Source organism: Lissotriton vulgaris, chromosome 4_1 (genome assembly GCF_964263255.1).
Source record: "Lissotriton vulgaris chromosome 4_1, aLisVul1.2, whole genome shotgun sequence".
Lineage (NCBI taxonomy): Eukaryota > Metazoa > Chordata > Amphibia > Caudata > Salamandridae > Lissotriton > Lissotriton vulgaris.
Window position 1 is genome coordinate 1,749,927,565 of NC_141691.1, and position 25,690 is coordinate 1,749,953,254.

General features: G+C 49.1%; 1 protein-coding gene across 1 annotated transcript in view; it reads right to left on the minus strand.

The window, feature by feature from the left end:
• RGS22 (regulator of G protein signaling 22) overlaps positions 1-25,690 on the minus strand; it is a 1,820,811-nt gene that overhangs the window by 1,034,211 nt on the left and 760,910 nt on the right. Inside the window, exon 10 of the mRNA XM_086966055.1 lies at positions 16,177-16,357. Within this exon, the coding sequence (XP_086822181.1) occupies positions 16,177-16,357 (181 nt within the window). The remainder of the gene's footprint in view (positions 1-16,176; positions 16,358-25,690) is intronic.

Genomic DNA, 25,690 nt, shown 5'->3' on the forward strand with positions numbered 1-25,690 from the left:
TGTGTGTGAGGCAGCGAGGTGTGAGTGTGAGGCAGCGAGGTGTGAGGCAACGCAGTGTGTGTATGAGGCAGCTCAGCGTGTGTGTGAGGCAGTGTAGTGTGTGAGGCAGCGCACTGTGTGTGAGAGGCATGGGAGTGTGTGTGTGATGCAGGGCAGTGTGTGTGTGAGGCAGTGCAGTGTGTGTATCACAGTTGAGTTTGTAACAGCGCAGTGTGTGTGTGAGGCAGCACAGTGTATGTGATGCAGCGCAGTGTGTGTCTCACAGTGCAGTTTGTGTGTAACAACGCAGTGTGTGTGTGATAGGACAGTGTGAGAGACACACAGCAGTGTGTGACTGCGTAGTGTGAGACATTGCTGTGTGTGTGTGAGGCAGCGCAGTGTGTGTGAGGCAGCGCAGTGTGTGTGAGGCAGCTCAATGTGTGTGAGGCAGTGCAGTGTGTGTGAGGCAGAGCATTGTGTGTGTGAGGCGGCGCAGTGTGTGTGTGAGGCAGAGCAGTGTGTGTGAGGCAGCGCAGTGTGTGTGAGGCAGCGCAGTGTGTGTGTGTGAGGCAGCGCAGTGTTTGTGTGACAGCTCAGTGTGTGTTTGAGAGGGTAGTTTGTGAGAGTCATAACAGTGTGTGTTAGCCAGCGTATTGTGTGGAAACTGCACAGTGTGTGTGAGACATCGCAGTCTGTCTGTGAAACAGTGCTGTAAGAGGATGTAGTGAAACATACTGCATTGTGTATGTGATAGTGAAAGCATGCAGTTCGACATCTAGCAGTGTGTGTGTGTGTTAGTGCAAAGAAGTGTGCTTATAGTGTAAAAGTGTATATTAACAGCAAAGACAAGAACATACATGGGAAAGGTGGATATTTAATGAACAAAGAGCTAGGTGAAAATGCAAAAGAAAAAGGCAGGCAAATGTAACAGATTGTACAGAGGAAGAAAGGCACGGGGAAAAGCAATGATGTGTAATTTAACAGGTTAATGTAGTGGGAGCTGACAAGGGGAATGAATTTAGAAGGTTAAATAGACAGCACAGAAGAAGTGAAACATATAAACATACAGCATGTGGAAAACAAGAGAGAAGCAAGCAACACACGCAGCAATGGCAGTTGTACAGAGTAGGAAACCTTTGAAATTCCATAGGAAAGGCTCTGTGTGCATGTAAAATGTTTTTTTTAACGTAATGCGTGCGAGCCAGGAAGTCTGTGGCTGAGATGGAGTAGTTTCTGTCCTGTAACTCCAGTTCTGTAGTAGGGGTAGCTCTGTTATAGTCATAATCTAGTGAATAGTCCCGACCATGTGTGTGGACCCCGGAGCAATCAAAAATAATCTCTTAAGATGTCGAAAAATGCAGAACTGCACAGACACTTAAGAGAGAATTAAAGACAGATAATGCAGCCTATTTCACCAGGCTACACTGTCCCGTACTTCAACTAGAAATTCCACCAAAAATCCACAAACAGCAAAGTCTGTCCAGATTTCCCTTGCTTTAGCAGCAAAAACCCTCTGGAATGATAGAGAGGAAGACATGGACAGACAAGCCCCATAGGCTGCCATTATGTGGCTCAGAACAGGATACTGTGCCTTTAAGAGAACTTTCCAGAACTTCACAGTATCCCAGAATGCACTGCAGGTCCCTTTTACTTTCAGTTCTTTTTGAAGGCGTAATACGCCATACCTGTAGCATTCCTTACATGAATATCTCTCTCCACCGGGGAGGAGGGCGGGCGCTTAAGACTATAACAGAGATACCCCTACTACAGAACTGGAGTTACAGGACAGAAACTACTCCTTCTGTAGTAGGGGATCTCTGTGTATAGTCATAATCTAGTGAATAGAATGGCAAGCCCATCCCCACACCAAAGGGGCGGTGGAGAAACGAGAAATAACACCACTATTGTGCGAACAGATTTCGCAGCGAAGCCTGCCCAACCTGAGCGTCTGCCCTGGCATCAGTGTCCAGGCTGTAATGCTTAGCAAAGGTATGGACCGACTTCCAAGTGGCCGCCTTGCAGATTTCTGCAATTGGAACATTACTGAGCAAAGCCGTCGTGGTAGCTTTGCCCCTGGTGGAATGAGCCTTAAGTTTACCCCCTAAGGTCTTATTAGCCTTTTGGTAACACAGTTGTATGCAGGACACAATCCACCTAGAGATGGACAGCTTAGAGGTAGCAAGACCCATCCTGACTGATCCATAAATGATAAACAATTGGTCTGACCTACGAATATCCTTGGTAAATGTAAATGTAAATGTATTGCGACTTATATAGCTCACGTATCACCCGAAGGCATCAAGGCGCTTGATCCAGATAAAATTTCAACACCCTCCTAACATCCAGGGAATGCAGCGACCTTTCCGCTTGAGAGGAAGGATTCTGAAAAAACGTGGGTAAAGTTATGGTCTGGTTAACATGAATATCAGATATAAAATCAGATATAACCTTTGGAAGAAATTTAGGGTGAGTACGCATAACAACCTGAGCAGCATGAAATACAGTATAAGGTTCTTGGCAACACAAGGCCTGAATTTCACTCACCCTGCGGGCCGATGTAATGGCCACGAGGAACGCTGCCTTCCAGGACAGGTGCTGCACTGAAGCCTTATGAATAGGTTCAAAAGGCTCCTTCATCAATCTGGACAGCACCACATTCAATTCCCATGAAGGCGAAGGAAGCCGGACAGGAGGAAACACTTTCTTCAAGCCTTCCAAAACATCTTTGATCACAGGGATCTGAAAGAAGGAAGTCTGTGAAGGGCATTTCCTGTAGGCAGTCAGCGCAGCAAGATGAACCTTAATGTAATGGACATTAAGGCCAGACTGCGCCAGATGCAGAAGATACGGAAGGATGACATCTTCCTTACACGTCGTTGGGTCATAATTCTTGGACTTGCACCAGATGCAAAACCTCTTCCACTTGTAAGCATAGGAAGTCCGAGTGGAAGGTCGCTTAGCCTCCTTCAGTATGTCCATGCAATCTTCAGGTAGATTCAAATGGCCATATTGCACTATCTCAGGAGCCATGCCGCCAAACTCAAAGACGAGAGGTTGGGGTGCAACATCTGCCCCCGAACTTCGTGAGAAGGTCCGTCCTGCACAGCAGCCGTATATGAGGAAGGAGAGACCAGTGAAGCAGGTCCGTGAACCACCACTGCCTGGGCCATTCTGGGGCAATCAGGATCATCCGAGCCCTGGACTGGGCCAGCTTGATGAGCACCGCCGGAATCAGGGGAATGGGTGGAAAAGCGTACAGAAAGCTATTCGACCAGTTGATCCATAGCGCATTCCCCAGCGTCCCCTGCTGGTAGTACCTGGAGGCGAAGTCTCGGCATTTGCGGTTTTCGGCGGTGGCGAACAGATCTACTTCTGGAGTCCCCCACCTTGCAAAGACTTCTCCTAGTACTTCGTCGTTTATGACCCATTCATGGTTTTCCTGAATCTGTCTGCTCAGTGCGTCCGCCTGAACATTCTGCACACCTGGTAGATGGGTAGCCATTATCGTCAGTCCTCTGACCAGAGTGCGTGATCTCGAGCCCCCCTGCTTGTTGAGGTAATACATCGTGGTCGTATTGTCCGTCTGTACAAGCAGAGAGTTGGTCTGGAAGGACGGATAAAAGGCCTTTAGTGCCAAGTGAACAGCTCTGAGTTCAAGGAAATTGATGTGATATGTGGACTCCATCGGAGACCACGTTCCTTGAATCTGTAAGTCTCCAGAGTGCGCCCCCCAGCCGCGGAGATAAGCATCCGTCACGATAGTCTGAGTGGGAATGTCCTTGTGGAAGGGAACCCCTCTGAGGAGATTCTCCGCTGAACACCACTTCAGAGACTGAAGAGCATGCAGAGACAATCGTATCTTGTCGTGCCAAGACCCTTTCCTCTGATCCCACTGATCCTCCAAGCACTCCTGCAACGGTCTCATGTGCAGTCGTGCTTGTGGCGTTAGGAAGATACAAGAGGCCATCGATCCCAGTAGAGAAGACACCATCCTCACTGTTGTAGATGGAGCGGTCATAAGAGCCTGAGCCTTCCAAAGGTGTGATAATCGTCGCTCCTCCGAAGGAGACACACTTGCTGACAGCGTATTGATGGAGGCTCCTGTAGGAGAGTAAGGTCTGCAATCCTATGGTCACCCCAGATTTTTGCTTTTTGCTTCACTGGTTTACGACTTTCCCTGGCTGTGGGCCTGCTAATCAGACCCACAGCCTAGCTATTCTCTCTCTAAATTGACATCCATGTACTTTAGGTGCATTTAACAATTGGTATTGGGTCACTCTTGTAAGTCCTTGTACAGTGTACCATAGGTACCCAGGGCATAAGTGCACCCAAAGCCTACCAGGGGTTGCAGCATGTATTGTGCCACCCCTGGCTGGCCATCTAAACAGACACAACTGGCTGGTAACACAGCTGGGGCAAGGTGGTGTATTCACCCTTTGCATTAGATATAGTATACCGATATCTAACGCTAAAATGGACACATATCCTCCTATAAGTCACTCCTATGGCAGGCCTTAACAATCCTGGAGGCAGAGTGCTTGGAATTATGTGAGATGGTGCTCTAGAATGAGCTGAGCCTGTCTGCAGCTTTCGGAACCAAGTCCTTTAGCTGTTTCCATGATAACACTATACCATATACTCTTAAGTGCATTATAATCCTCGCGGTTATTGCTAACTTTGGCATAGCATTATCAAGACATGTCGAGTAAGGTGTCATACGAATTGGAATACTACCCCCTCGCCAGTTCTGGCGACGGGGGTAGCATTCCCCCCTTTTAGAGGGACACGACATGTATGTAACTGTGAACCCCGGTTAAAGTTAACTCGAGCCTCAGCATCACAAATGGATGCTGCCACCACAGACACAAGTCTGACCTCCTGCTGCTGGGAGTCCTTCCAGCGAGGGAGGCCTGGACAAAGGGTTTCCTGCCTTGGGAGATGCTAGCACCACCCCAGACAGGATTTTGTTTATTGAGGTAGGACAGGCTGAAAGGAATCAGACATGCCTGGGGCACACAAGGTGTCCCTGTGCATACTCCGGTTCAAACCAGTTGCTGGGGCACTCCAGCCCCAGCTCTGGCGCAAAACCGGACAAAGGATAGGGGGTGTAACCACCTCCCTTCCTGGTCCCACCCATAGAAGGGACCTAGTCATAGTACAGCCCCCTTTAGGAGGATAAAGGTAGGAGCTGGTCCCATTCCAAATTAGATTATCCTGATTTGAAACTCTACAAAGAAGAAAATCTGGACTTCGACGTTCTGCTCCACAGAAGATTGTATGTAACCCCGCTCGCCCAGATCGCTGAAACAGCTGGTCTCAAAATGTTCACATACGCCGACGATTCACAAATCGTATTCTCCCTCTCAAACAATGACCACGACTCCCCCTCCCTCCTGCAGATAGGCCTCAGGAACATCGCCACCTGGATGAGCACTAATATGCTTAAACTTAACGGCAGCAAAACAGAGGTCTTAATAGTGGGCCCCAACCTGAACCTCTGGAATCCAAGACATTGGCCATCTGAAATGGGCCCCTTACCAACTCCGTCACAACAAGTCCGTAATCTTGGCATTACCATCGACAAGGGCCTAACCATGGAACCCCAGGTCAACAACCTCACGGCTACCTGTTTTACAATTCTGAGATGGCTCAGAAAAATCCTTTGGATACTCCCGGACGGTCAACGCACTGATCACTTTTCGTTTAGACTACGGTAATGTCCTTTACTTAGGGGCATCACAGGCAGTCATGCGACGCCTCCAACTGGTACAAAACGCTGCAGCCAGACTGCTATGCAAATGCCATAGGAGGGAACGTATGTCCGGTCACCTTAAGGCGCTCCACTGGCTAAGAGTCGAAAACAGGGTCAAATTCAAAACTCTTAGCCTCATGCATAGAATAAAATGGGGCAATGCACCCAAATACCTCCAAACCCTAGTGCATACCTACACGCCGGCCCGATGCTTGAGATCCTCCACCCAAGACCTTTTCTGTGTCCCCAAAACACGCCGAGCAAGGATGGGAGGCCGATCCTTCTCCCTTCTAGGTCCCAAGCTCTGGAACTCCCTCCCGCAACTTCTCTGCTTAGAAACTTGCTACAATCATTTCCGTAAAGCCATCAAGACCTGGCTATTAAACCAGTAACTTGCCCCGGTCTCTTCCCTGAGACTTTCTCCTCCCAATTGGTTCAGTATCTTCTAGCGCCGGGAAACCCTTTTGGGTAGATGTCACGCTCAATAACCTCAATAAATAAATAAATAAAATAAATAAGACTGAAGAAAATCTCCCTTGTGGCCAAGGAGTGACCACCCTGCACAAGCAGACACCATCAAGCGTCCTAGCGGTTCACTTTGTCGTCCTTCCTGCCTGGAACCAGACTTCAGAGCCCGACGAGATCCGGACTTCCAGACCTCTCCGACCTCTACCTACATCTGCAGAACAGCTGAGATCCGTGGGTGGACGAGACACGTTGGACCGGCCATCTTGGAGAAACTGCACTTCGCTTCCAGTACGACTTCAGAGGCATCCTCGAGAAAGTGCTTTGGGGTTTGAGAAGCCCCAGCCCCGAGCAGCTCCTGCACAGAAGATCAGCCCTCCAGTATCCACGAGATCTGTGTGGCCCTTTTGCTTGATTGCTGCTCGACGCGTTGTCTGGTCACTTGCCGGCTGGCTAGTGACCTCCTAGACGACGATCCACGAAAACTACATCGCTGGTCTGGTTGCTCCAAACTGGCCCTTGCTTCCCTGCAAAGGAGAAGCACCCCAGACCCTCCTAGTCCGCACCAGACGCCTTTTCCACTCACCGCGTGGGTTGCCTTTGCCAAGGCCTGTTGACGCCGAATCCGGAACCAACACTGCCGACAGCTCTTGCCTCCATCCTGGTCGTCGAAGACACCTCCTGGTCCACGTGGCTGCAGAGTCAAGCGTCCACTCTTCACCTGATCGAGACAACAGCATCTGGTTCCTTCCTGGTTCCACTCCGGTCACTGGCTAGTGACTTTGAACATTGTCCCCTCTGCTTTCAGGTCTTCATCTTCCTCGACCCACCCTTGGATCGCTCACAACAGCTTCCTCCTGGTCGCCTGCAGCATCTTTCTTCAAGGCTCCATAGACTTCGACGCGGAAACCCGACACACTTTCACACCTATGCACCCGCAGCCCGTGGGTGAGTTAACGAGAGCATTTCGGTGCTCAAGGGTAGATTGACTCTCCTAGTGTCCAGGTATCCTGTCGATTTAGTCCTAACTAGTCGGAACTGTCTTTTACTTACCTTTTTTGTAACTTGTAGTGTCCATTGACTTAGTCCCGCATCTCGCGTGTGAGTTCACACTTTGCACACGCGTCCCGTGGGCCTCCTGCTCCTTACCTAAGGTTAGGGTAGTGTAGTCCCAGCGATCCTACAGCCTCTGGACATCTTCATTTCCTCTATTGATTTCCTTATACCATTTACTTAGTATATGGTTTGTCGTGCCCCTAGGGCACCATTGTAATTTGTGCAACTTAAAGTATTTTTCTTAAGAGTCTTGTCATGTGCTTAGCCCTCTGATCTAATAAAGAGTTCAGAGGTTTTTTGTTAGTAATAAATATCTTGTTTATTTTCATAACAACCTGTGTGGTGTCCTTTCATTTGGCATTCATGGGGTTATATGTGGTAAAACGGCTGGCTTCACATGCCAAAAGAGTTTAGCCTAAGACTGCTTTGTCCATGCTACCATTAGGATAGCTGGTCTATAAGGTTGACTTACAACCAATCACTGTAAGGGTTGTTTGGACTGATACAAGGTGATCACTAGAACTAGTGAGCAACTTCTCACAGCTCCCAAGTACTGAATGCACTGGACCGGATTCGGGACAGACTTGGTCATGTTGCAACCCCAGCTTGTTCAAGAGAACGCACGTCTTCTGGAAGTGTGCTTGAGCTTCCGAGAAGGAGGAGGCCTTGATCAACCAATCGTCCAGGTACGGGTAGACAAACACCTTGTTCTTCCTAAGGTGTGCCGCTACCACTGCCATGCACTTCGAGAATGTTCTGGGCGCAGACTTCAGTCCGAATGGCAGTACTGTGTACTGATAACGATTGGCGCCGACTTGGAATCGCAGGAACTCCTGTGTTTGTGTGCAATGGGCACATGGAAGTACGCATCTTGTAGGTCTATAGCACATAGCCAGTCTCCCTATTGCAACTGAGGATAAATCTGATGCAACGACAGCATGCAAAACGTCTCTCTGCGAATCCACTTGTTTGCCTGTCGCAAATCCAGAATGGGCCTGAACTCGTTCTTGTCCTTCTTGCGAACCAGGAAGAACCGGGAGTACAGACCTCTTCCTCTTTGAGACAGAGGTACGTCTTCTATCGCCCTTTTCCTTAACAGGATATCGGCCTCCGCCTGGAGCTCGCGCAGCTGACACTGCGAGCCGACCGGAGGAATTGATGGAGGCGGGCTGGTGAACCGAAGACTGTATCCATTGCAAACAATATTTAGCACCCACTTGTCCCGAGTAATTTTTCTCCACTCTGCCAGAAAAAATTGAACGCTTCTCCCCACCGGAGCGGGTAACAGATGTAGAGGAAGTAACCACTCAGGGTCGAGACCCAGCCGGGCCTTTGTTCGCTGTAGAGGACTGCTGGCCCCCTCTACCCTTCTGGCGCTTCTGGAAGGGTCTCCGGAACTGCTGCTGTTGTTGCTGCTGCTGTCCGAAGTCTGTCCTCGCCCTCTGCCCTGTGCACCGAACCGTCTCTGGAACGGGCGGTAGGCCTTCTTTTCTTTGGCCTTCTCCAAGCCCACAGCCGTCAGGGTCTCGGCCTCCGCTTTCATGCGGGCCATCTCATCGCCCGCATGCTTGCCGAACAGGGTTTCCCCCGAGAAGGGCAGATTGGCCACCCGCTGCTCGGCCTCCGGCTTGAGTGATGTGACCCTGAGCCAAGCATGGCGCCACTGGTTGATCCCATGACAGTTCCCATGGGCCGCTAAAAGAGAGACATCCGCAGCCGCGCTGATGACCTGGTTCGAAACCAGCATCCCCTCCTTGAGGATCTCCTGCAAATCCTCCCTCTTATCTCGTGGCAGGAGTTCCGTGAAATGCTGAAGAGATTCCCACAGGGCACGGTCATACTGCCCTAGCAAAGCCGCTTCGCTAGAGGCCTTCATGGCCGTGGATGCCGTCCCACACACCTTCCTGCCAGCTGAGTCGATCCATCGGCTCTCCTTATCAGGCGGTACGGTTGAAGACGGGGAGGTAGAATGTTGCTTCCTGGCCGCCGTCACTATAACAGAGTCCGGAACCAGGTCTATCCGCAGAAAAGCCGGGTCAGAATCCGGGGCCCTGTACTTCTTCAGGAGCTGGGAGAGAGCGGCCTTCGTCACTGCTGGTGTGAGGAACAGCTCCCCCACGGGCTCTACCAACCCAGGTACTAGCGGTAGTAAAGGGCGAGACAAATGCTTCTTGTGAAGCGTCTCAAATATCACAGACGTCGTGGGTGTTGGAGCCGTCACCGTGATTCCCAATTTCGCTGCCCCCCTCAGGAGAACATCCTGGAACGTGCTGATGTCGTCCACTGGAGACACCCTTGTCCCCGGGGATTCCGACAAGGTCGGTGAATAGGTCCTGGTCCTGGAGGAGTCCGTGCGGGACCGCGATCCGCGCCTCCTATGGTGCCGTCTTGACCTGGTGGAGGATCTATGCCGACTCCTCGATCTCCCCCCCGTCCGGAGCGTGATCGTGACCTCCTTGGCTTCGGTCGATCCACTGGTTCCACCGGGGCGGGCGACTGGTTTGGCTGGGGCCCTCGGCTGAGGGGTCCCCTTGGGAGGAGTCGGATATCGGGGCAGTGAGACCAACCTCGGATGGATCGGAGGCGGCTTGTCTGCCGGCAGCTGAGGTTGAGGTAGGGAATGAGGATGCGGTGGAAGTGGTGGGAGCGGAGGAGGAGTAGGGGCCCGCGGAAGGAGCCCCCTCGGTAAATGAGGCGGAGGTGTAACCGGCCTCTGCGGTGGGGTATACACCATGGAGTACACCGAACCCGGTGATCCGCCTTCCTTTCCAGCCTGGGACATTGGCGAACCTCCCATAAGGTCTCTGGCGCCTGCTAGACAGACTCCTGGCGCCAGAACTCCTTCCTCGTCTTCTCGGCGTTGAAGAACGGCGACCGGACGGCGAGCGTCGGTCCCTCGACCGTGAGCGTCTTTTCCTCGACGTCGACCGCCTCTCCCTCGACGGCGAATGCCTTCGCCTCGACGATGACCTCCTTCGCCTCGACGATGACCTCCTTCGCCACGACGGCAACCTCCTTCGCTTCGAAGGCGACCTCCTTCGCCTCGACGGCGACCTCCTTCGCCTCGACGGCGATCTTCGCCTCGACGCCAAGGATCCCCTTGACGACGACCTTCTCCTTTTTGCCGATGGCAAACGGCGGTGTCGCCTCGACGGCGAGCTCCGACGCCGGGCCTCTCGACGTCGATCACTCGACGACGACGAAATTGTCACAGGAGATCTCGACGGCGGTCTGATCAGTTCCCTCGACGTCGACGTCGCTTCGACCCAGAGCCATGGGGAGACGGGGAACAGACTGCGGTCATCCCTCTCGACGCCGTAGTTGGTGCAATCGACCCAGACGGAGAATGGGTACGCTTGCTGGTCTTCCTGCCCCTGGGGAGCTCCCCAGAGGCCTCAGCATGGGCAGAGGAAGCCCCTCCAGACCCACCTTGCGCCTTCAGCCTTCTTTCCTCAAGGCCCTGAAGTCTGATCTTCTTCCTATCCTTCAGGGTCCTCCCAGAAAAGCCCTGACAAATGACACATTCGTCTGGGACATGGGAATAGGGAAGGCAGAGGATACACACCTCATGTGGATCCGATTTGGCCTTCTTCCTGGAGCACTCTGGACATTTGTCAAGTAAAGCAGGCATATTGACAATCAAAGAGTGCACCAAAGGATTAACGAGAAGAAAGGCACCAAAGTACTTTAGAAAAGCACTCAAAGACTTGAACAAAAGTGAAAAATCACCAATGAACCCTTGAAAAAGGGAGAGCTCAATGCTCCAGGGTCCTGCTTGCAGGAGCCGGAAAAAAGAACTGAAAGTAAAAGGGACCTGCAGTGCATTCTGGGATACCGTGAAGTTCTGGAAAGTTCTCTTAAAGGCACAGTATCCTGTTCTGAGCCACATAATGGCAGCCTATGGGGCTTGTCTGTCCATGTCTTCCTCTCTATCATTCCAGAGGGTTTTTGCTGCTAAAGCAAGGGAAATCTGGACAAACTTTGCTGTTTGTGGATTTTTGGTGGAATTTCTAGTTGAAGTACTGGACAGTGTAGCCTGGTGATATAGGCTGCATTATCTGTCTTTAATTCTCTCTTAAGTGTCTGTGCAGTTCTGCATTTTTCTACATCTTAAGAGATTGGCCATTGGCCGACGGCATTCCACCCGCGCACGGAAACGCCCGCACCGCGGCGGGATTACCGCCGCGGTTAATGGGTTAAATAGCACACAGTAAATATCACAGTATAAGTTTTTAAAGATTAAGGACACTTCGGGGTCAGCTACGATGTAACCGTTTTAGACTAGGACACTTCGAGAGTCAAGACCCAGGGGAGCACCGGAGTACTTGTGTTACCTCACAAAGGGAAGCCGGGTGCATGGGTGTCTTTTGGTATCAGGTTTCGTCGATTCCAATGGAGAGCTGCGAAAAAGTGCTGCAGGTGACCAGAGGAAAAGTGTCCGGGTGGATCCAAGGGTGGATCGGAGATCTGAAGAACCTGAAAGCAGAGGGGACAGAGTCTGAGTCACTTGTCAGTGACCAGGATGGCGACAGGAAGATGCCAGTCGATGTCGGGTGCTTTCAAGTGAAGTAGGTGAAGCTTGACTCTTCCGCCACGAGGACCAGAAGGCGTCGACGATGCCCAGGAGCTGGATTCGAGCTGTCCTGCGAAGGATGTCAAGTGCTGCAGCGTCAGAATCCGGATTGGACCCAACAAGCCTTGGCAACAGCAACCCACGCAAGAAGACAAGATTGGCTTTGGTGCAGACCAGTAAGGTCTGAGGGTCTAACCCTTTGGAGGGGAGTCAGGGCACGTCTAGAGCAACCAGGAAAGCTCAAGACACGAAGGATTGTCCTTCGTGGGGACCTACTAGCCAACGGAATAGAGATCATGAAGGAGCCTCGAGCTGCGGTGAAGAAAGAGGACTTACGGGACACTAGTGGAGTGCTGGCCTCTCAGCTTCGGTGCAAAAGGTGCTCGGGCAGAGGCTTCAAATACCCCAATGCACAACTTCGGGAAACTTCGGAAAGTAGGTGCAGTTGCAAAATTGCAGGATGTCCAGGAGTTCCGGTCCCACGTCTCTCGTGTTGGCTGCGGGTCTCAGCTTTGCTGGGATCTCATGTCGGCCTCAGAGATGTCTGGAAGTCCGTGTCCTGATTCCTCAGGATCCGGCGGGAGCCTCGAAAATGCAGAACAGCAAGATGCACTTAGTTGCCTGTTTGAACAGGGGGGTCACTCCTTGACCACAAGGGAGATTTCTTCCGTCTTTCAGGAGATATGGAATGTCGAAGGTCCAAGATTTCTGTTTCAGAGTTTCGTCCAGGGTAATCTAAAGTCCTAGGGACTGGGGTCCTATACTTATACTAAGTTTAGGGGATGGACTAACTCTAAGGTCCCACCTATGGTAGGCCCTAGGAAGGGGGTGGTTACACCCCTTCCCCTATGTCCAATTTCTCGCCAGAGATGGGGCTGAGTGCCCCAGCAACCGGTTTGAACTGGGAAATGCATGGAGCTCCTTGTGTGTCACAGGCAGTGTCTGAAAAGCATTCACTGAATGCAACCCACCCTGCCCAAAAACACTAAAGCCTGTCTGAGGAGGTGTTGGCACCTCCCTGGACAGGAAACCTATTGTCCAGGCCTCCCCTGCCGGAGTTTTGTCCAGCAGCAGGAGGTCAGACTCGTGTCTGCGGTAGCATCCATTTTGTGATGCTGAGGCCTTTTAAACTTTAACCGGGTATACCAGTGTGTACATGTCTTCTCCCTCTAGAAGGGTGGAATGCTAGCCCCGCCGCCAGAATACCCCCGCCGCCAGTTCTGGTAGTATTCCAAAGTGTTTGACACCTTACACAACATGTTTTCAAAAGCCAAACCAAAGTTAGCATTAACCGCGAGGATTATAATGCACTTAAGAGTATATGGTATGGCTATATCATAGAACAGCTATAAGGAAGGATTTCCGAAAGCTGCAGAGGGGCTCAGCTCATGCTAAGGCATCCTCTCACACAAAACCACAAACTCTGCCTTCAGGATTGTCAAGGCCTGACATAGGAGTGACTTATAGGTTAATATGTGTCTATATGTATAGGTAGTTATAGGTATGCTATAACTCAGTGAGGGGTGCTTACACCCCCTTATCCAGGCTGCAAGTGCAGACCTGTGGTGCCATTTTGGAAGGCTTCCCAGGGGTGGCATACTAGATGGTTCAGCCCCTGGTAGGCCTCTGGGGTACCTATGCCCTTGGTACCTAAGGTACCATATACTAGGGGCTCACAAGGTAACTCAGTAACCAATCGGGTATGTACCTAAAGTACATGGTATCAATTTAGAGAGAGAACAGCTAGGCTGTGGTCCTGATTAGCAAGTCCACAGCCAGACTAAAGTCGAAAAACCAGAGAAACACAGCAAAAAGTGGGGGTAACCATAGGAAGCAGACCCTACTCTCCAACATCACATTCCAAGCCACTGTCTTTCACCCACTATGCCACTTTAAACTGAGACCTGCCATAAGCACCTCCGTCTTAGCTCTGCTTCAGGTCCCTTATAGATGGGAACAAAGCCACCACAAACTTGTTTCGACCTTTTTAGGTATTTTCAGTGAAATATAGCTTGAGTCTTGTGGCACAGTGAGGATGGGAGCCACAGTCTGGGCATAGCCATATTTTCACCATACATGTTGTGGTTCACAACTCTTTAACTCTTTAGTTTACTTCAAAAACTAATTTAATAGTTGTTTTTTTGCAGTTTAATTAGACTTCTGAAGACAACGGGTATCCGTTGCTCTTGCTGTGTATTCACTCTAAGAATTAGGCACATTGGAAGTTGGCAGTAGCTAGGTTGAGAATGAATGGCTTACATAAGGCTTCTGTTAAGTCTTCAATAGATTGCTTGGGGAAGGATTTAAGTTTTCAGCAACAACCTATTTTATTACACTACAGTTTGCTTAATCCGAAATGTAACTCGGATTGGTTTACAGCAGTACCTCAATGCTTCCTTTAAATATTGAAGGGAAATAAGTTATTGAAGTGCAGGCGATATTTTTTAGAAAATAGAATTATCAGCACTTATGATGGCAAAAAACGAACTTGTGGTTGTGCAACCATAACCCTATTTCATAGTTGAGCTTGTCCTTAGCATGTCTTGACTTGAGGCAAGCAACACCAATTGTATAATACTCAGACACACAATCATGCATTGTTTAAATCACTTGGAGGCATATTCAGCAAGACAGTTAAAATGCTGCCAGTGGCAAATCACGCCCTCTATGCTCTATGTACGTCCAGATATTATGAAGAGCACTGAGAACCAGTACAATTAACTAGCAGATTTTGGAAATCAAGCCTGGTATTTTCCCAGCCATCGACGGTGCATGTAATTCAACTCAAAATGGGCATATGCTCCCCCTGTGCAATTTGATATTGTCACTCTAGGGCTCTTCATCAGGAGAAAGCATGCACTTTCTAAGATGACTAAGAGAGGGCCTTCAGGAACCTTATGGTAATGTTCGGGCTAAGTGGCTGGTATGTAGGAAGAAAGACTGATAGATTGTGTGATGATTAAAAAAACTACTTGACAGTAAAAAATCAGGATGTGGTACCCATATCAAGGTTAAGGAACATTTTAAAGCCAGACATCCATGATAAGCACTCAGTGTGACTAGATTTGTGGGAAAAACAAGAGGGTCTTGAGTCCCTGCCGGTTTAAGGTACCTCAGCTTTCCCTATGGAAAATGTTCCACTGACAAGGCTGGCTGGGGCTACCAGGATGTACTCCCAAATATTACCATGAGATGGGAATTTGAGCAGTTTCGATATCTGGGTGTACACTAAGACACTCCAATGCAGGTTACATGGGTAAAATCCTACAAGGATTGTGGAAGTTGATTACTTTCTGGAATATCCTTCCTCTAACTATTATTGGCTGTGCTGCATATATGAAACATACCGAAAATCTAAAGAATGCAATGATATTTTATTCGTTTTCTATGCTACAGAGCTGTAATTTGAATTTGTATTCTGGCACTCACAATGACCACTGAATAATGTGCATGTGCAATAGTATGTGAAAAACATAGTTGACATTTTGGTTAAAGTGTACGGTTTCATAATACGTTTATTTAGATCTAGCTGTGTCTTTAATCAACCTTTACACCTTTACATAACAATAATAATAATAATTGTGATTACCTTTTTGATCAAATGGCTTCTGAATTTTTAAGTTTGTTGTTCTAGGATTATTGATCTATGTCACAACCACAATGAAAACCAATAAACAGCAATTACATTTTCGCAAAAAACATGGTAAGAAGGCTGCCTGACGCCGTCTCTTTGGGTAATACTTGCAGCAATGACTGGATAATGTACCTGCAGTCACACCTATAACATAATAGGGCAAGTCAAAGGTAGGATGAATCTATCTTCCCCTTTTGTATTATGCTTTTTCACAGGTAAAAAGGTGAAAGCAAAACAGAAAACAAAACCTTAAAGGCACTCTCCAGTTTAAGAGTTTAGCATCGCAAACTTTACACCAGAGCTAGGGCCTAAAACACTGGTATCACAAACATATCGTAATAAATAATACGAAGCAAGGCTCCAAAGTTAGGGAAGAATTTGATTTTTTCCCCTATTATTATAATTGGGTTTCTAAGAAAGCCCATGCTTGCTCACTCCTCACCATTGTTTTTTTACTATCACCCTTCCCTTTCCCTTAAAAATCGAACGACCACTATTGCTTATATACTATGTATATAGAAACGAGCATATATTAACTGTCTACCAAGAATGTCCTGAGCATAGACAGATGGAGGGAAGGATTTCAAGGACAGGGGAACGATCAGTCTGAGGTGGGAAGGACACTACAGCAAATATAGAAATTGTAAATCAAATGCAATTTCAAGGAACATTAACACTTTCTTGTCAACAGGAAACATTTGATCCCACGTTGCCTACCTGAGACAGTGGTGTAGATAATATTGGTAGGCATGATTTGGCTCGTAAAGGAAGCAACGTCACTGTGTGCGGAAAGGGGAGCACATCTCGCTTAGGTCTCAGCTGACGAGCTTGCCAGAGCTTGAGTTGTGCAGTAACACCTTCTGCAGCAGCAGAATGGGCTGCACAAAATCTGGGACCCCTTGAAGAGAGAGAAAACACACATTTGGTAAGTCAATATAAGCATGACTGTTTATTAAGACCTAGAGTACACCTTGCTTCACTGCAGATACTTTAAGCTACTATATTTTCTGCATTATTTAACCTGGACTTTCTTTGCGAAGGTCCCCAACAACATGAACGTTTATTATAGATACAATTACATTTTCACTCCTCCCTCAAATATGAATATTTCCATTTAACACCTTTTGTCATTAGTCTAAACCCCATTACATTTACTTTCTCCCACAACAAAGATCCACAAATACCAATGGTAGAGTTGGTGTCATATATAAATATTGAACTATTTCACCCTTTTCCTTATTGACAGATGTTTCATCCGGATATCACTTTGTCTCAATTTGATTTAATGATCTGTTTATTGCACTTAAGCAAAGGGCCACGCAAAGAATTTTGCCTTAATTTTACCTCTGTTTTGTCTCTGCACTATGCTTTACACAGCTGAACTGCTACTGGGTAGAAAGAGCAAAACACTCCAACTAATTACTTTATTTTATGCATATGTGCCCCCTTTTGTTCCAGTTTCTCAACCATATACTTCCGTTTGTAATGTTCAACTGAATTTGTGACTATCTGATCTTTCACCTGCCTACTTAATTTTTTCAATGTTAGAATTTCACTGATACTTTTGTCATCCTTACTTCAGCCTCCTAATTTTCTTTGCTATGTAAAGTCAGACCAAATATGCCCCCTTCCACTGCACCCCATTAATGTCATATAAATGCAACCCTACATTCATGTTCATTTACCTTATCAAGCACTTTGAACACACCTGTAACCAGAAACAGATATTGTAAATGCTTGACAAACACCTTCAACAGTGCATCAGATCAGAATCTTCTTTGCTTGTTCAATTTGGGTGGACAGTGCTACTTATTACCTCAATTAAGTTTACACTCTGTGCTTGTTAGGACAGGGTCATTATTTGCGATAAAAGCTCTAAATCAAAATACCTATGCTCTTGACACTGCCACTTAGATCAGTCTCATAGCTTACATATTTCCCCTTCTTTAAAGAAACTACAGTTCACATCCCTAAATCATTGTCTTGGTTCGTTACCTCACCTATCATTGTTATTTCTTCACCAACTGCGCTTTAGGTTCTATATTCACATCTTACTTCTTATTGCGTACACATATAGGAATGGCTTTGCTTGTGCAAATAAGAATTGCATTGTGACTATCATCACTTCTACCATCAGGGCAATGGATATTTTTGATTTCCACTCCTAATGAACAAGTTACTTACCTTCGGTAACGCTTTTTCTGGTAAATACAGTATCTGCCTGTGGATTCCTCACCTTGTGAATATCCCCTGCGCAGCAGCCAATCGGAAACTTTTGTAGCTCTCTACGCCGGCGAGGTCATGGACGACGTCACAGAGGGTACGACTCTGCTCGCGACCCCGCTGACGTCACTGGATCCATTATAAGGCCTCGTCGGCATGATGACGTCAATTCCGCCCTTTTTTCCGTGCCCCAGAGGCACACGGACGGACCGACATAACAGTAATAGTATAATTAGTACACAGTATTCAAAACAGCACACACAGTGTGAAACCAATGCAATATGCATGAACATATAAATACATCCATTTAAAATGTTAAACAAATATACACTTAGCAGGTATTGAAGAGTGGACAACGGGGAGGTGGGTGGGTCAGTGAGGAATCCACAGGCAGATACTGTATCTACCAGAAAAAGCGTTACCGAAGGTAAGTAACTTGTTCTTCTGATAGATACATCTGCCAGTGGCTTCCTCGCCTTGTGAATAGAATCCCACAGCAGTCCCCACTCCCGGAGGAGGGTGTCCACTCTGCTATACCAAGAAATCTTGGAGGACAGAGCACGCAAAGTGGCCATCCCTCCTCACCTCGGAATCCAAGCAGTAATGCTTTGCGAAAGTGTGGAGGGAGGCCCAAGTTGCGGCTCTACAAATATCCTAAACAGGTACACCCCTAGATAAAGCAGACGTTGATGACTTTGCTCTAGTAGAGTGAGCCCGTATACCCTCTGGAGGTTCCTTACCAGCAAGGGCGTACCAGATCTTTATACACAGGATTATCCATCTCGACAGAGTGCGCTTCTGCACTGCTTTTCCTCTCTTACAGCCAGCGAATCCAACGAAAAGCTGGTCGTCCACATGATAGACTTTAGTTCTATCGAGGTAGAAACTCACCGCCCTCTTAGGGTCTAGACGGTGAAGCCGCTCCTCCTCCTTGGAAGGGTGAGGGGGAGGATAAAACGTAGGGAGGGTGTAGGTAGGTGGATACCTGACTATGATTACCCCAGATTTTTTTTGCCTAGTGTTTAGCTGGTTTTCGACTTAGTTGGCCTGGGATCCTGCTAATCAGGGTCCCAGGCTATCTGCTCTCTCTGTAAAATGGACTCCATGTACCCTAGGTACATCTCCAATTGGGTATTGGGTCACCTTATCAGCCCCTGTACAGTATACTATAGGTACCCAGCGCATAGGTGCATCCAAGGCCTACCAGGGGCTGCAGCATATCTTTTGCCACCCCTGGCTGGCTATCCAAACTGACACAACTGGCTGATCACTCAGCTGGGAAAGGTGGTGTAATCACCCCTTGCTTAGATATAGTCTACCTATATCTAAACCTATATCTGGACACATATGCACCTATAAGTCACTCCTATGGCAGGCCTCATCAATCCTGGAGGCAGAGTGTTTGGTTTTATGTGAGATGGTGCTCTAGCATGAGCTGAGCCTCTCTGCAGCTTTCGGGACCAACTACCTTAGCTGTTCCGGGATATTGCCATACCATATACTCTTAAGTGCATTATAATCCTCGCGGTTACTTGCTAACTTTGGTTTGGCTTTATCAAAACATGTCGTGTAAGGTGTCATACGCTTTGGAATACTACCCCCTCGCCAGTTCTGGCGACGGGGTAGCATTCCACCCTTCTAGAGGGAGAAGACATGTTACGTAGCTTAAACGCGGTTAAATCTAACCAGAGCCCCAGCATCACAAAATGGATGCTGCTGCCACAGACACGAGTCTGGCCTCCTGCTGCTGACCAAAACTCCGGCAGGGGAGGGCTGGACAAATAGTATCCTGTCACAGGGAGGTGTTACACCACCCCAGACAGGAGATAGTGGATTGTAGCTGGGAGGGTTGAATGAAACTAGACACTACCTGGGGCGCACAAGGTGTCCCATGCATAGCCCAGTTCAAACCGGTGCTGGGGCACTCCAGCCCCAGGTCTGGCGCGAAACTGGATAAAGGGAAAGGAGTGTAACCACCCCCTTCCTGGGTCCCACCCATAGGAGGGACCTAGCAGGTGATCCAGCCCCTTGATTTGGAATAAAGGTAGGAGCTGTGCCAATGCAATTTAGATCATCCTGACTGAAACTTTGAAACATACATCTGGACCCTTCGAAATCCTACTCGACGTAGAAGACTGAAGAATCTCCCTTGTGGTCAAGGAGTGGCCACCCTGTGCAAGCAGGCACCATCAGCGCGACAAGACTTTATTTGCCGTTGCTCCCGCCAGAGCTCGAACGACAGACCGACAAGACCTGGACTCCCAGACTTCCAACAGCCCGATCCACAGTCCTAGCAAAGCTTAGACCCGTGGAGGCGACGAGAGACGTGGGACCAGCCATCTTGAAAAGTCGACGAAGTGCTTCCAGCGCAGCTCCCGAGGCACCCTCGACGCTGTGCTTTGGGGTTTGAGAAGCCCCAGCTCCGAGCAGCCTGTGCTCCAAAGATCACCTCTCCACACTCTCCGAGTGCTGCGTGGGGCCCTTTTGCACTTTTCCTGCATGACGCATTGTCCGGTCGCTTGCCAGTTGGCTAGTGGCCTCTGTGACGACGAAACCTCAAAACTACACTGCTGGTCTGGTTGCTCCAGACTGGCCCCAGCTCCCCTGAAAAGGAGCCATCGATCTGACTCTCCCGGTCCGATCAAGAAGACATCTTCGAGTCCTGCGTGGGTTGCCTTTGCCAAGGCTTGGTGACTCCGAATCGAGTACCGACACCGCCGACAGCAAGAGCCTTCGTGGGACAGCTCGTGTTCACCAGCTGGTCATCCTCGATCCTTCCTGATCCACGTGGCAGCGGAGACAAACACCTCGACATCACCTGATTGCAACCCGACATCGCCTGGTTCCTTCCTGGTTCCTCGCTGGTCACTGGCTAGTGACCTGAACCCTGTCCCCTCTGCTTTCAGTAACTCTACATCTTCGATCCACCCTTGGATCCAACCGGACTCTTCTCTCCTGGCCACCTGCAGCATCTTCATCTCCAGGCTCCATAGAACTTCACGACGAAACTCGACACACTTTGGCACCTATGCACCTGCTTCGTGTGGGTGAGGTAACGATCTAACTCCGGTGCTCCTATAGAGGATTACACCTCTAGTGTCCTAGTTTTAAGTTGCTAAGTTCTAGTCCAGCCGGAAGTCTCTGAAACCTATAACTTTCTGATTTTTTACGCACCATTGACTTGTATGGTAAACGCGGTTGCCTATAGACTCTGCACCCATATCCTGTGGGCCTCTCCCGACCTAACCTTCGTTAGTCCAGTGTAGGCCCAGCGATTCACAAGGCCCTAGGCCTATTCATTGTTTGGGACGTGGTACTTATACCACTTTCTTAATATATGGTTTGAGTGGCCAACCCAGCCTATCCAAAATTGTGCAGCTTATTGTATGTTATACTGTGTTCTTTGTTTTACGCTTGTGCTCCTGTGCTCATAAAGAGTTAAGGGGATTATTCTAGAAATAAATACATATATTTTATAATATATAACTTGTGTGGTGTCCTTTCATTTGGTATTAAAAGGGATTGCATATGGTAAAACAGCTGGCTTCACATGCCCTCTTGAGTTTAGCCTAAGACTGCTTTGTCCACGCTACCATTAGGATAGCTGGTCTATAAGGTTGACTTACAACCAATCACCATAAGGGTCGTTTGGACTGGTGCAAGGTGCTCACTAGAATAGTGAACACCATATACCAGGCCAACTTCTCACAGAGGGTAATGGACTGCCCCAGATGGAAGGGAGTTACCACCTTAGGCAGAAAAGCAGCCCTGGTCCTAAGTACCATTCTCTCAGCATGAATAGTCAGGAATGGGAGTTTCGAACTTAGAGCTTGAAGCTCACTTACCCTCCTTGCCGAGGTAATTGCTACAAGAAAAACAGTCTTGAAAGACAGAAGTCTCATGGGACACTTGTGTAAAGGTTCAAAGGGTAAACCCATCAAGTAAGTCAAGACAAGATTCAAGTCCCATTGAGGCACAATAAATGGAGTTGGAGGGAATTTGTTGGTAAGACCTTTGATAAAACGCAAAACAATAGGTGACTTAACCCCTTCCATGCCGATGACGGCCCCCAGCCATCATGCACTATGGTGCTCATGTGCTGATGACGGCTGGGGGCTGTCATAAACCCGACCACTCGCGATTCTGCCGCACAGGCGCAGAATCACGGTCGCATGGAAGGGGTAAAGTAAAGACGGCTGGTCCGGCAAACAAAGGAATGCCGACAAGGCCGACAAATAGCCTTTTACAGTTGCCACAGCAAAACCCTGCTGGGCCAAAGAAAGAGCAAATTGAAGAATGTTGGACAAACGAGCCCTCAAGGGGTCAATAGACTTCTCTCCACACCAGGAAACAAATTTGGACCACCTACAGGAATAGATCGACTTGGTGGGAGAGAAAAAGAATTCAGGTTGCCCCGTTCAATCTCCAGGCATGAAGGTGCAAGGTCTGAAGGTGGGGGTGTAGAACCTGCCCCTCCATCTGAGAGAGGAGATCTGCCCTGAGAGGGAGACGGAGAGGCAGGCACGAGGAGAGGTGGAGAAGATCTGTGTACCACACCCTTCTTGGCCAATCCGGTGCGACCAAAATAACTTGGGCCCGGTCTTGGCGAATCTTCCTCAGAACCCAAGGAATCAAGGGTATGGGAGGAAACAAGTAAAGAAGTTGCGAGTACCAACTCAACTGAAACGCGTCCCCCAAGGCTCCCTGCATCGGATTCTGGAGGCTGCAGAATGACAGGCAGTGGGCGTTCTCGTGAGTGGCGAACAGGTCCACCCGAGGAGTTCCCCACATCCGAAAGACGTGACGAACCACCTCCGGATGAAGCCTCCACGCGTGGTCGGCTGAGAACTGCCGACTGAGACTGTCTGCACGAACGTTCAGAACTCCGGCCAGATGATTTGCCATCAGACAAATCTGGTGGTCAGGACCAGAGACGCAGAGCTTCTCTGCAGAGAAGATGCGACCCCACTCCTCCCTGCTTGTTGATATACCACATCGTGGTCGTGTTGTCCGTCAGGACCTGAACTGACAGACCGCGAAGGGAAGGGAGGAAGGCCTTGAGTGCCAAACGAATCGCCCTTAACTCCAGAAGGTTGATGTGAAGCAACCTTTCATCCGGAGACCAAAGACCCTTGATCTCCAGATCCCCCAGATGGGCACCCCACCCTAGAGTGGATGCATCCGTTATCACCGTGGCAACTGATGGAGACAGATGAAAGGGCTTTCCTTGAGACAGATTGCCCTCCACGCTCCACCAAGACAGATCCGCTGCAGTTTCTCTGGAGATCCTCACAGACTCCCTGAGATCCCCGTTGTGCTGATACCACTGCCTGCGGAGGCACCACTGGAGTGCCCTCATGTGCCAGCGTGCATGGAATACAGAAAGCAAACAGACCGAGCTAGCAAAGGACCTTCAGGACTGGAACAACCGCTCCATTGTAAAATAAAGGAATCATTTCCTGTATGTTGTGAATCCTTTGAGGAGGAGGGAATGCACGACATACAGTTGTGTCCAGTACCGCACCTATGAACAGGTTGCGCTGGGAGGGCACCAGGTGAGACTTGGGTACATTTATCAAAAAACCCAATCTGTACAACTGAGTTGTCTCTTGCAGATGATGTAGCACCTTCTCTTGAGACTCTGCTCTGATCAGCCAGTCGTCCAGATAGCGGAAAACCGGAATCCCTGACCTTCTGAGATGTGCTGCCACCACTGCCATCACCTTGGTAAAGACTTGAGGCACAGTAGTAATTCCAAACGGAAGGACCGCAAACTGGTAGTGCTGCGAACCCACCGTGAAGCGGAGATAATTCCTGTGCGACTCCAGGATCGGAATATGAAAATACGCGTCCTGCAAGTCGAGCGACACCATCCAGTCTTCTTCCAGCAGCGCTTGAAGAACCTGCGCAAGGGTGAGCATCTTGAACTTTTCTTGTTTCAGATAAAGGTTCAAGATCCTGAGATCCAGGATTGGACGCAACCTGCCATCCTTCTTGGGAATCAGGAAATACCGGGAGTAGCATCCCTGACTCCTTTCCTGCTCTGGAACCACCTCTATCGTGCCTTTCTTTAACAAGGTCAGAACTTCCTCCTGTAGGAGACGGAGATGTTCTTCTGAGCAAGAACCTTGGCAAGGAGGGTAATTTGGAGGAAATTCCCGAAAGGGAAGAGCATACCCATTTGCCACAAGATTGAGAACCCATTGGTCTGTAGTGACCGATTCCCAATCTCGCAGAAAATGGGTAAGCCGACCCCCCACAGGACCAATATGATTGAGTATGGGGAATCTAGGGCTGCTTTGCTGCGGTGATAAGGGGTGAGGTAGAAGAAGAGGAGGAGGAGGGTTGACGACCTCGTGGGCGGCCTCTGCCTTTTCCCTTATAGGACTTGTACAGCGTATTTTGTTGCTGCTGTTGCTGCTGCCGAGGCTGTCCTTGCGGACGAAAGGACGACTTTCCAAATCCTCTATACCTTCAGAAAGATCCTCTAGATTGATTCTGCAAGCCAAGTGATCTTGCTGTGGCCTTGCAATCTTTGAATCTCTCAAGAGAGGCATCCGCCTTCTTACCAAAAAGTCCTGTTCCATCGAATGGCAAGTCCAACAGAGTAGCCTGCACATCAGATGAAAAGTCAGAAGACTTCAACCAAGCCCCCCTTCTCGTAGCTACTGCAGAGCCCATAATCCTTGCCACTGAGTCAGTTGTATCTAGGCGGCTCTGGATGACTTGACAAGCAGCAGCCTGGGTATCTTCCAAAACCTCCTGAAAATTTTTCTTATCTTCATCAGACAGTTTTGGCAGCAACTGCTTAGAAGAATCCATCAAGGCATGGATATATCTTGCCATCAAGCAAGTAGCATCTGTAGATTTTAGCGCCATGCTTGCAGATGAGAATACCTTTTTGGCAGACTGGTCAATGTGCTTTGAATCCCTGTCAGCCGGAACCGGAGGAAAAGACCCTGAAGACTTCTTTGAACAAGCCGCCTGAACTACTAGGGTCTCAGGCGAAGGATGAGCCGACAAAAACTCTGGATCTTCAGGTGCCACCCTATATCTCCGTGCCACAGTCCTGGAGACCGCAGGAGCAGACAAAGGCTTCTTCCAAACCTCCAACACTGGCTCCAAAATTGCCTCATTAAATGGTAATAGAGTTTCAGACACAGATGAGGGAGAATGCAACACTTCAGTCAGAAGATTGGATTTAATTGGAAGGCAGAGTAATGTCCAATAACTCTGCAGCTTTTCTAACCACCATATGATAGGGAGCTGCATCCTTAGAGGGAGCATCCGGACCAGGAGAAAAATCCCACTCAGGCGAGACATCAAGGCCACTTGCGTCCTTTAATTCCGCAAAATAGTCCTCAGATTCAGGAAGTTCACCTTCCTCCATCTGTTGCCGATAGCGTTCCTCCTCTACAGTCCTCTGGGCTTCCCTCCTGGAGCGGATCCTGGGGGCTGGAGTCGATGGCTCCAAGACCGACTCCGTCGGCCTCGGGACCGGCGTCGAACGCGGATTCGACGGCACCACAGACTCCAAACGAGGGCGACCAGACTGCGCCGGAGAATCTCGATACGGTGTCGGAGATTCTCGATACGGCGTCGGGGCTCTCGGCGCCGGAAAGTTCCAGGACGGCATCGCTGGCATAAAGGGCATAAACGGAGCCTGGCATAAGCTTGGGGAACACACAAATTAAAGGCAAAAGGACCCATGGGACTCGCAGGTGCACCAGAGGGGTACATAGCCTTCGCAAAGACGCCATACATTGCGTTAAGGTAATGTGATGGGTCCTGACCTGGAGCCGGGAATGGAGGATAATTACACGGCGTCGTCTCTGAAGCCGGTGCTCCTGGAGTTCGGCCAGCCGGCACCGATAAAGGAACCTCCTCAGGCTGCTCCTGATCTTCATGCTCTGGCTCAACCTCACCAAGATCCGGAGAGTGAACCGAATCCGAGGGAGCCGGCGTCGGAGATCGAGAGACCTTGACTTCAGAAGTCACAACCTTCACT